Source organism: Meles meles, chromosome 4, assembly GCF_922984935.1.
Source record: "Meles meles chromosome 4, mMelMel3.1 paternal haplotype, whole genome shotgun sequence".
In the NCBI taxonomy this organism is placed as follows: Eukaryota; Metazoa; Chordata; class Mammalia; order Carnivora; family Mustelidae; genus Meles; species Meles meles.
In genome coordinates this window covers 23,181,488-23,193,800 of record NC_060069.1, presented here as the reverse complement: position 1 = coordinate 23,193,800, position 12,313 = coordinate 23,181,488, and the positions used below count along the sequence as shown (strand labels likewise).

Genomic DNA, 12,313 nt, shown 5'->3' with positions numbered 1-12,313 from the left:
AAAAGATCAATGAAATCAAGACTCTAGCCAGTCTAACAAGGAAAAAAGAGAGAAAACATAAATTACTAATATCAAAAATGACACTGAGGGCATCATTACAGATCCCAAGATATTAAAAGGATAATAAAGAAGTGCCATAAATATCTCTATGTCCACAAATCTGATAACCTAGATGAAATGGACCAATTCTTTAAAAGACACAATCTGCCAAGAGTCACACAAGAATAAATAATCTGTATCTTTTTATAAAATTAAATTAATATAATAACCTTCCAAAACAGAAAGCACCAAGCACAGATGGGTTCAATGGTGATTTCTACCAACCATTTAAGGAACAAATTATATCAATTCTCTATAAACTCTTCCAGAAGATAGAAGCAGAGGGAATACTTCCTAATTCACTCACGGAAGCCAGTACACCAAAACCAAATAAAGACATTACTAGAAAACTACAGATTGATTTCTCTCATGAATATAGATGGAAAAATCCTCAATAAAATATTACAAATCAAACACAATATATAAAAAGAATTAGACACCACAAACAAGTGAGGTTTATCTGAGGTATACAAGACTGATTCAATATTCAAAATCAATTAATGTAATCTGTGACATCAACAGGTTAAAAAAGTAAAGTCACATGATTAGATCAATAGAGGCAGGTAAAGCACTTGACAAAATCTAACACCTATTCATGATAAAAACTCTCAGCAAGCTAGGAATAAAGGGAAATTTCCTCAATCTGATAAGGAGAATCTATAAAAATCCTACAGCTAGCATTATACTTACTGGTGAGAAACTCAAATCTTTTCCATTAAGATTAGGAATAAGTCAAAGATCTTCCCACCTCACCACTCTTTTCAATATTGTACTGAAACTCCTAGCTAATGCAATACGAGGGAAAAAAGCTTTCTTAGTAGATGACACGATCATCCATGTAGAAAATCCAAAAGAGAATAAAAAAAAAAAAAATACTCCTGGAACAAATAAGTGATAATAGCAAGATTGAGGGCACAAGATTAACAAACAAAAGTCAATCACTTCCCTATTTACCAAACTGAGAAAGCAGGATTTGAAATTAAAGACACATTACCATTTACACTAGTGCCCACCCCCCCAAAGTGGAATACTTAGGCAAAATTTAACAAAATATGGACAAGATTATATGAGGAAAACTACAAAACTGATGAACAAAATCAAAGAACTAAACAAATTTGGGTATATTCTATATTTATGGATGGGAAGATTCAGTATTGTCAAGATGTCAGTTCTTTCCAATTCGATCTAAAGATTCAGTGTAATCTCAATGAAAATCCCAAAAGTTATTTTGTGGATATCAACAAACTCAATCTAAAGTGGGGGAGGGTATGTGCTATGGTGAGTGCTATGAATTGTGTAAGACTGATGATTCACGGACCTGTATATTATATGTTAATTAAAAAATAAAAAAATAAAGTTCATATGAAAGGACAAAGATCTAGAATAGCCAACACAATATTGAAGGACAAAGTCAGAGGACTTCGCCCTACCTGACTTTAAGACTTACTCTAAAGCTACAATAATCATAGCAATGTAATATTGGGAAAAGAATAAAAAAAACCCACATCAATGGAATAGAATAGAGAGCTCAGAAACAGATTGAACAACTAGATATCTACATGTCAAAAAGCTTAATCTAGATAAGACCTTACACCTTTCACAAAAATTAACTCAAAATCACATATCTAAATGAAAAATGTAAAACTATAAAACTCCTAGCAGGCAACATAGGAGAAAATGTAGATGACCTGGGGTATGCAGATGACTTCAGATATAACATCAAAGGCAAGATCCCCAAAAGAAATAATTAATAAGCTGGATTCCATTAAAATTAAAATTTCCACTCTGCAAAGAACACTATCAAGTAAATGAGAAGATAATCCAGATTGGAAAAAAGTATTTACAAAATATCTGACAAAGGACCATTATCTGAAATATACAAAGAACTTTTTTTTTTGCTTCTCTCTTTTTTTTTTCCCAGATTTAAATTCTACTTAGCTAATACACAGTGCAATATTGATTTCAGGAGTAGAATACAGTGATTCTTCACTTACATACAACACCTAGTGCTCATCAGAACAAATGCCCTCCTTAATCCCATGCCCCACCCACCTCCCTCCATCAACCCTCAGTTTGTTCTCTATCATTAAGAGTCTCTTATAGTGACTGTGGACTCCGAGAAACAAACTGAGGATTTTAGAGGGGAGGTGGATGAGGGGATGGGTTGGCCTGGCTATGGGTATTAAGGAGGGCACATATTGCATGGAGCACTGGGTGTTAATAAGTAAACAATGAATCTTGGAACACTCCATCAAAAACTAATACTATATGGTGACTAATAAAACATTAAAAAAAAAAAAAGAAATTGCAATGTTCAAAAGAAAGAGTCTCTTATGGTTTGTTTCCCTTCCTCTCTCTTTCTCCCCCCTCTCATGTATTCATCTGTTTTGTTTCTTAAATTCCACATATGACTAAGCTCACATGGTATTTGTCTTTCTCTGACTGACTTATTTCACTTAGCATAACATACTCTAGTTCCATCCACACCAAAGCAAGTGATAAGATTTCATTCTTTTTGATGGCTGAGTAATATTCCATTGTAGATATATACCACATCTGCTTTATCCATCTATTAGTCAATGGACATTTGGGCTCTTTTCATGGTTTGGCTATTGTTGATAATGCTGCTCTAAGTATACAAAGAATTTTTAAAACTCAACAATAAGAAAATAAGCAACTAAATTAAAAAGCAGGCAATAAACAGATACCTCACCAAAGAAGATTTATAGATGGCAAATAAGCATATGAAAGGATGTTCATTATCATGTCATTAGAGAATGGCAAATGAAAACATCAATGAGGTACCACCGCAGACCTAATGGAATGGCCAAAATCCAGAATACTGACAACACCAAATGTTGGCAACTATGTGGAACATGAACTATCATTCATTTCTGGTGGGAATGAAAAAATGATGCAGCTACTTTGGAAGATAGGTCAGCAGTTTCTCATAAAACTAAACATCCCCTTACCATATGAAATGGGTCTATATTTTTTACATATAATTTACTGACCTTGAAGATTTCAACAATGAAAGAGCTACATCAAATATAATAGTGTGCCAGTTTCTGTAGGGTAGGAAGAATTTAGGCCATGAAATTACTAGTCATTATTTCTGGGTTGGAAGAAGACATTTTGGGTTAAAGAAGTCCTCAAAGTTGCTGGGGTGAAATAGGTTGTTTTTCTGTTAAGATTTTTGTAAAATAAAAAAAGAAAAAAAGATTTTTGTAAAATATCTGAATAATGGCTACTTACCACTCAAAATAACTTTGAAACATAGTAATAAGCTGAATATGTATTAGAGTTTACCCTGGAAACTAAGAAAGGACTACAGTGTCTATTTTGGAGATAGTAGTCCATTATGGCAAAGGCTGAATTCCTGGAAGTGTCTTCATGCCCTTTCATTCTGGCTTCTTCAGGGACAAGAATCAAGTCTTTAGGCATAGGACTGTCTATAATCAGACTGAATTACATCAAATTCTGCATGCAAGAATCATCAGATTTTCAACAAGAAAATGGGTCTGCTGCAAAACCAATGAGAAATAACCCCTCTCCATATTCTCTAGATAAGCAAGAATGTCAAAGGACCCATACATAAATATGCTAGCACCTACAACAACAACAAAGACATAGTTCCACATTTATTGAGTGTGTCTACTGCTAATGTGAAATGGTTATAATAAACTTTAAAAAATAACTGACTAAGAACCAAGATGCCCTTCAACGGATGAATGGATAAGGAAGATGTGGTACATATACACAATGGAGTATTATGCCTCCATCAGAAAGGATGAATCCCCAACTTTTGTAGCAACATGGACGGAACTGGAAGAGATTATGCTGAGCGAAATAAGTCAAGCAGAGAGAGTCAAGTATCATATGGTCTCACTTATTTGTGGAGCATAACAAAGAACACGGAGGACAAGGGGAGATGGAGAGGAGAGGGAGTTGAGGGAAACTGGAAGGGGAGATGAACCATGAGAGACTATGGACTATGAAAAACAACCAGAGGGTTTTGAAGGGGCGGGGGGGGGGGGTGGGAGGTTGAGGAAGCAGGTGGTGGGTAATAGGGAGGGTACGTACTGCATGGAGCACTGGGTGTGGTGCAAAAACAATGAACACTGTTACGCTGAAAATAAACAAACAAACAAAAAAAACCTGACTATATTACTTCAAGATATTCATATTAAAAACTAAAAAACTTAGTATTTCAAAGTTTATTTTGGTTATACAAGAAAAATGTATACTCATACAATTGTATGCTTGTCAATACAGTGAGTTCAACCATTACTGATAATAAACTAAGACATATTTTCAGCACAAGGAATAAAATCACATTTATGGTAATAAATGTCTCTTTTCTCAGTTTCAGAGTAAACCAGAGTAATGGGCTTGTCATTCTTTTCCACTACCTTTAAATCTACTTATTTATTTTAAAATCTGAACTTAGGTAGCTAAGTTAATATTTAAATTTTTCCCAAATAAAATGTTCTCACATCTAAGTTTTAAAAAATATTTATTAAATTCCAAAAAGAAAAAAAATGTCATGCTTACCATAATCTATTTTAGAACTTAAGATGATCATTTTAGAAATTAAGATGATAATTATTATCACTAAGAACATATTTAAGTTTATTCAAAATCATCATTTTTTCTGACAGACATATTGAGTTAAAAGTGTGTCCTACCTACTATAATTCCTATGATGAATCCATTTAAAAAGCTATGTACAAACCATAATGTTTATGATTCAAGAGAACTTTCTCTGAAAATGATCTGAAATCTTACCATATTTTTTCACCTCATTAAAAAAGTTAAAGATTGTTTTTATCTCTGCCTTGAATTTCTTTAAAAACAAACACATTTTGAAAAACACTTTGTTCTGAAAGAATGCAGCACATGCAAGTGAAAGTTTCACCCCAGAAATATATTTTAAGGCCACAGTTTCTAATTTTGAAATATATACTTTGAAATACACAAGAGAACTTATGTAGATAGTTGAAGGATAAAGAAGATGATAGAAGTGCTAATGAAAACCCTTGCATTTAGGTGGGTAATAGGGAGGGCACGTATTGCATGGAGCACTGGGTGTTGTGCAAAAACAATGAATACTGTTACGCTGAAAAAATAAATAAATTTAAATACTGAAAAAAAAAAAAGAAAACCCTTGTATTTAAATAGAATGTATGTTTAGTCACTGAAAACAGTTTCAAAGGGCAAAATACATACTATTAATCCATACAAAAAATTTTTTTTCAGGGGACAAAGATATATTATATCCCCATGAAGAGAAAGAGATTTTTTTTTTAAAAACGTGCAAATATATTTTGGAAAGTGTGCATCTGAATAAATCCTCATAGTGGGGTGGTAAAGAATAAAAAATCTCATATACCCTGTTTGGATAGGCGGCACATTTCCAGTCTTCGCTCATGGGAATATCCATAGAGGAGGTGGGCTTCTTGTAGTGCACTTTTATACCATTTCTTTTTTTTCTTACATTTTTCTGGCTAAAGAAACACAGAAAAATAGTGAGACTCATTTCTAAACATATTATTTTGTCTTAATATCTACTTGATTTAGCTGTTGAGCTGGAATTAATCTGATTTAAGCGTTATACCATATATTACTTGGACTTTTATATATGATTATTATGATTTTAGAGTATACCAAGGTTGGGGAAATCTTGTACATTAAAAGTCAAAGGGTCAGATTCTTGATTCACTAAGATAATATTTTAATATGATTCATCTCACACTTTAAAAAGTCACAAAAAGACCACCAATGTAACAAAGTAGTCAGTATTAATACATCTTATTAGAATAATTTGATTCTCTTTTAAGAGCAATGATCCTGAAGTGGTAGAAAATGAAAAGCCAGGCTTCTTATTGTCAGAAAATTAATTCTATTCACATCCAGCTTTTGTGTTATGACAGGCAGGTGAAATATTCATACAAGTTCCTTAAACTTTTGCCCCAATTTCTTCATCTGTAAAATGTGGATAACAGTATATTCATCATAAAGTTTCATAAGTATTAAGTGAAATAATAGATGGCAGTTTTCTGGCCTATTAAGCACACAATAAATGTTATTCTACTTGAATTCAGTACTTTTTCTACATATAAAGTAATTTTAAAAATATTTTGAAAACAGAAACAAGAGTAAAAAAGTCTCTGTGCTAAAAATGACTACAAAAATTATCTGGTCCAATAATTTTTCCAGTGTTATTTTAGAATATGCCTAAAGAGATTTTTTTTTTTTTAATTTTTAAGTAATCTCTATGCCCAACCTGGGGCTTGAACTTACAACCCCAAGATCAAGAGCTGCATGCTCTACTGACTGAGCCAACCAGGTACCCAGAATTTGCCTGAAATTTTTTTTATAATGCTTTTATAAATGTTATAATTTATAAAATGCCATATCACCATTTTATTTTTGGAAACTTTACCATCAAAAAGAATACAGGTTTTTATTGCATAATTCCATATTTACCACTTGCATATAATGATCAGATATGTAATTCACTTTATACAGAAATGTAAATCTATGTAACACCTTATTTGGTTCATTCAGAGAATGAAACCATCTATATATTTAAAGCTCTTTTCAAATTCCACCTTATTTCTAAAATCCCTAAATTAATATAAGCCATCTGTTCCCATTACACTTAATATTTTCTTTTAATCATTTACTACATTCTGACTTGTATTATAGTTATTTGTATTCATGACTGCCCCCACCCATAAAATGAAAGGTCCTGAAGACAGAGGGAAGAAACAGCATTTCATCTTTGTGTCCTCCACAGTACCCATTTGTCTAATCTCATTGTGCATAATGTAAGCAATCAGAAAGTGGTCGTTAAATTGCATGTTGGACACTGATTTGATATAAAAGCCATCAAACAATATAATCAAACAAAAATCTATTATTTTAAATTTACTTTTGTGCACAGAATATGTACATTTTCTTCATTACTTTAATCGAAAAAGAAATGAAAATATAGGTAGATACAATGCAAAAAAATCAGAAACTATAAACTAAGAATACCTAAGCTAGTGTCTGCAAATCTAAGATCCTCCTACAGTCGAATGTTATAATGATGCTAAATAAAAAATTAGTGAAAAATAGCCTAGGAAGCTGATATGGCACTAAATGACTGACGTTAAGGAAATTTCTTGAGAAAAGCCAATACTGTACACAGCTAAAGTAAACTTTGGCTAGTTTGGGGAACTAAACACTTTCTTAAAAATCTGTGTTTGAGATTCTTTGAGAATTTATCAGTAAATATGTGCCATCTAGTGGTAATACAACTAAACATCTTCAAAGAAAAAAAAATTAAGACTATTTATAAAGAATTTTGAATTCCAGAATTAGATTCAGCTGTGCATTATATTTTACAACTAAAGAAATGATAGGTGCATAATCCTAAAGTATAGACTGTGCCTCGCTACCCATGCCTGGTAATGTTTCTCCCACAGGTGCCCATTATTACCAATTTCTTTCATAGTCTTTCAGAGATATCATATGCATCTACAAACATTTATATCATTTATATAAATGTAGCTCATTTTACAGAGTATTGTGAATAGTTATATATACTTTTGAGTTTTTCAGTTTGTCTTGCAGATCAGTTCATTTATTGATTGATTCAACATATTCTAAATCTTTGGGACCTATCACTGAAGAAAATGCATAAAGCTGACATTCATTCCAGGCACTGAAACAGACAACCTATAATAAGCATAACAAATCAATAAAGCTTACAGTATGTTGTAAGAAGTTATAAATTCTATGTAATAAATAAAAGTTAAGGCAATAAAGTAGTCAGGGTAACTCTCATTGGAAAGGTGACACTGAGCAAAGATGTGAAAGAAGTCAGGGAATTAGCCTCATAGATATTCCAAGAAAGAGTACTCCAAGCAAAGGAAAAAAATACTCTAAGGTGGGAGAATACAAGTGTATTCAAAAAGCTTTGAAGAAGCCAAGCTGGCTAACACTAAATGAAGAAGGAGAGTGACAGGAAATGAGGTCACAAAATTAACAGGGGTCAGATCATGGAGGTTCTTTCAGGCCACTGTAGGGAATTTGTCTTTTATTCTAAGTAAAACGGGAGCCTCATTCCACAGTTCTGAGCTTGAATAACATTTGATTTGATTCAATATTTTTTTTTTTAAAAGCTTTAAAGGTTTGGCTTTTTTTTTTTTTAAAGATAAAGTTTTGGCTTTTTTTTTTTTTAAGATTTTATTTATTTATTTGACAGACAGAGATCACAGGTAGGCAGAGAGGCCAGCAGAGAGAGAGGAAGGGAAGCAAGTTCCCTGCTGAGCAGAGAGCCCGATGCGGGGGCTCGATCCCACACCCTGGGATCGGGACCTGAGTTGAAGGCAGAGGCTTAACCCACTGAGCCACCCAGGTGCCCGATTCAATGTTTTAAAACAATCTCTGATTGTTTTGACCAGAATAGACAATATAGGGGCATGTAGATATAAGACGACCAGCTACTGCAATAATCCAGGCAAGAAATGATGGTGGTGTAGACCAGGGTAGTGGCAGCCGCCTGGGGAAAAGTGGTAGGATTCTGGACATAATCTGAAGGTAGAGCAAAAGGAAGTTTTGTCCAGCTGGAAACTGGTTGTAAGGGAAAGAGAAGATGACACTTAAGGCTTTTGGACTGAGCTAGTAGAAGGATGAAATTTGCTGTCTACTGAGAAGAAGGCTATCAAGAGTTCAGGTATATTGAGTATGAGATATCTATTGCCACATCCAAGTGGAGATCCCAAGAGGTGGGTGGTAAGGGAATTCAGCAAAGAGAACAGAACTGTAGATAAAATTTAGGAATTGTTCACATGCATGTGGTATTTAAAGCCAAGGAACTGGAAGAGATAACCAAAGGAATGAGGAAATAATATGTATGTATATCTATACATATGCTATGTATATATCATTATTTATTTGACAAATGTCCTAATAATGAACATTTTAGGTTATTTCTAATACCTAATACTTAATACAGCATTCGAAACAATGCTGTAATAAAAAAATTTGTCCATAGGTCACTTTGCCCATGTGAAAGTGTACTGAAGAATAACTTCCTAGATGTTGAATTACTAAGTTTGAAGTATGTCTATTTTAAATTTTGGAAGTTACTGCGAATTCACTCTTGAATGAGGTGGTCACAATTTTTAATACCATAAACAGTATGTTTCCTCACATCCTGGAGAACATTTCTGTTACCAAACTTTTAGATCTCTGCCAATATTTTAAGAGAAATATGGTATTTCTTTTTTATTATCATTTTCGTTTCTTAAATTTCATAACTGTAAGAAATTTTAAATACTTTTGCAGCTTTGAGATATAATTGACATATAACTGTAAATTTAAGAGCACAACATGAGTGGATACATATATATGTTGTAAAATCGTTACCACAAATAGGGTTAGCTAATACCTTCATAAACTCACGCAACTTTTGTGACTGTGTATATAGTAAGAACATTTAAGATCCACTTTTTTTTGCAAGTCTATAATACAGTATTATTAACTTTAGTCTCCATGCTGTACATTTGATCCTGGAACTTATCCATCAATTTTTCACATTTTTAAGTCACCTTCATTTCTACAGAATGATTGTTTAAGTCTTGTGTTCATATTATATTGGTCTTTATCTTAATGGTTTGTAAGAGATTTTTAAAATTAAAAAAGTAATCCTTTGCTACATGTATTGCAAATATCTTCTCCTGTTGACAATTTATCTTTTAGATATTTGTATTGTCATTTTTGTTCATTTAAATCTTTCATCCTTCCAGCAGTAATTTGAGTGCAAGGTATGAGGTATACTTCTACTTTTTTTCCCAAGTAGCTAGCCATTTGTACTCACAGAATTTATTAAATAATTCAACTTTAATGATTTGAGTATAACCTTACCCACCAGCTATATTTCCAAGAACTCTGGAGTCTGTTTTTGGACCTTATATTGTTCTATTTGTCTATTGAATCACTGTTAGTACCAAACTACTTTAATTACTAGAGTTTTATTTTAATTTTACATTTTATAGGCCGAACTCCCTCTTCTGTATTTAATTTTCCTGTACATTTTAGTACTCGTCTTAAGTCCTTTATAAAAATTGAGATTGCTTTAAAATTAATTTAGGGAAAATTGATATCTTTCCATATTTAATTTTCTAAACCAAGATGAAGATTTTATCTTTATATTTACTTGGGTTTTATTTTCTGTCTCTTAGTAGCAAAGTTTTATTTATACGGCTCTTACATATGCTTCTTAAGCTTATTCCAGTATATCAGGTATGTTTTGTTGCTATTATAAATGGGAACTTTTATCCCTTTATATTTTCACGCTGGTTACTCTGTACAGTAATTTTATAATTGCCATATAATTGAATTTTCTTATTGCTTATAATGGTTTTTTATTTGAGTTTCATGGGTTTTCCAGGTAAACAATCATCTACTAATAAAGGTAACTTTGCTCTTTTTCTTTCCTGTATGTGTACTTTTGCTTCTTTCTTTAGCTAACTGTATTAGTCAATTACACCAAGACAATTATTTTGAAAACCCAAATTTCCTACCTGAACAAGCAATGTCTTCTCTAATTAAAATAAAACTTTCAACTGAATGAGTTTGCATATTTTTCAAGAGATGCTGAAGTGATTCACAGTTACTTAAATGGAATTCTTCTGCAGAAGCTACCAAAAAAATGGTTATTTGTAATCATCTTCATAAACTAAGCTAAGACATTATCATAATCTTTCAACTGGAATATGCTAAGGAAAGGCTTCTGGATTGACAAGAAAGAAATAAAGACTCAGCATTTCACCAAATATAACACATTTATTCCATATACTAATTACTAGGGCAAAGTTTGTGAAGGATGAATGAACATCATGCTTGAATGAATTATAGTAATAACATTGTGATTAGGTCGAATTTTAAAATACTATAGTATTTAGTGACATAAATGTTCAGCTTGAAGGTTTACATTTTGGACAAAATTCAGCAAAGGAAACAATGCTGTCTTGAATTAAGTCCAAACTAAGGCAAAAACTATTGTTCTCCGCCCCCAACCTTTTCTTAAGAAATAAAAATTTGCTTTTAATAAAATTACCTTTTAAAGGCATGAAAACTTTTACATTTACCATTTCAGCCAAAAGTCAAGTAAGATAATTAACTTCAGATTTAACAAAGAATTGCTCAGAACCAAATGGGCACTGAAAATAGGATTCAAACTCCAGCAGAAAATAACTGCCATTCAAACTCACTCTATTGACCGGAATCTAGAGGTTTCTTAACCCTTGCCTGAAATCTACTGCAGCTCTTGTGACTTTTCTGATAACTCTCCAGTAAAAAAATGTCCTAGAGTTATTTAGTCCCCTGAATTTCAAAAACTAAAATGCCTACTCGCATGTTAAGAGATAAAATTCTACACTCTAGTTTAAGTTAGAGCTTCTGTCCTCCACAAGCTAGGAGCATACTTCAGGCATGGAAAGGAAGACCTTTTCCTCCATGTGCTTCTCTGTCTCTCCCCACATCTTCTGGGTTCTCTGGGATTGAAAAGATTGGTGTGGAAAATGGAAAAGAAATTGAAAAAAAAAAATGTTTTTGACTGCTACCACAATTTGGGGTTGGTGCTTTCTGGTTTTAAAGTGTTTTTTATTATGGGGTGCCTTGTGGGTTTTTGGAGAACATTTTCACCAACTAGGAACAACTCCCCTAATAGAGGACGTCTTTTTTTTAGCTGGTTGCTTTTAACCCCCCACCCTATTATCATTTTTCTGCATTGTTCTGCCTAGATTGCCAAGGAGCAGAGAGCCATCTTGGTGGTGGAACCCTCCCATGACCCGGATTCTTTTTCCCACATTGTCTATGTCATCGATACCCCAAACCATGGGAATGCTGACCATTTTCAGTGTTTCTAGCTCTTTTCACTCTGCTGCCAGACCTGATATGAGATATTCTCACTCTGTAGATTCTTCAGAGGAAAGCTGGCCGCCAGAATGCTGTGTTGCTCGAGCTCCAGAGTACACACATTGAGCTCTCAAAAAATCCCTCATACAGGAAAATCAACATCTTTCCTTTTCCCAAGATGGAGCATGAGGAGGTGCAGGGAAAATGCCACAGAATATCATTATTTTCTCCAAGAAATTTCTGTATGTTTGACCTTTTATATCCTTGCATAAATTGGACGAAGGGCTGCCGAGTCACT

The 12,313-nt window shown here is 33.1% G+C and overlaps 1 protein-coding gene across 3 annotated transcripts in view; it reads right to left on the bottom strand.

Moving 5' to 3' along the window:
• The window catches only part of ZCWPW2 (zinc finger CW-type and PWWP domain containing 2), a 136,958-nt gene that overhangs the window by 50,098 nt on the left and 74,547 nt on the right, over positions 1-12,313 (bottom strand). For all 3 annotated transcript variants that reach the window (XM_046003579.1, XM_046003578.1, XM_046003577.1), the window contains one exon: positions 5,492-5,606. In XM_046003579.1, coding sequence (XP_045859535.1) covers positions 5,492-5,606 — 115 coding nt within the window. The remainder of the gene's footprint in view (positions 1-5,491; positions 5,607-12,313) is intronic.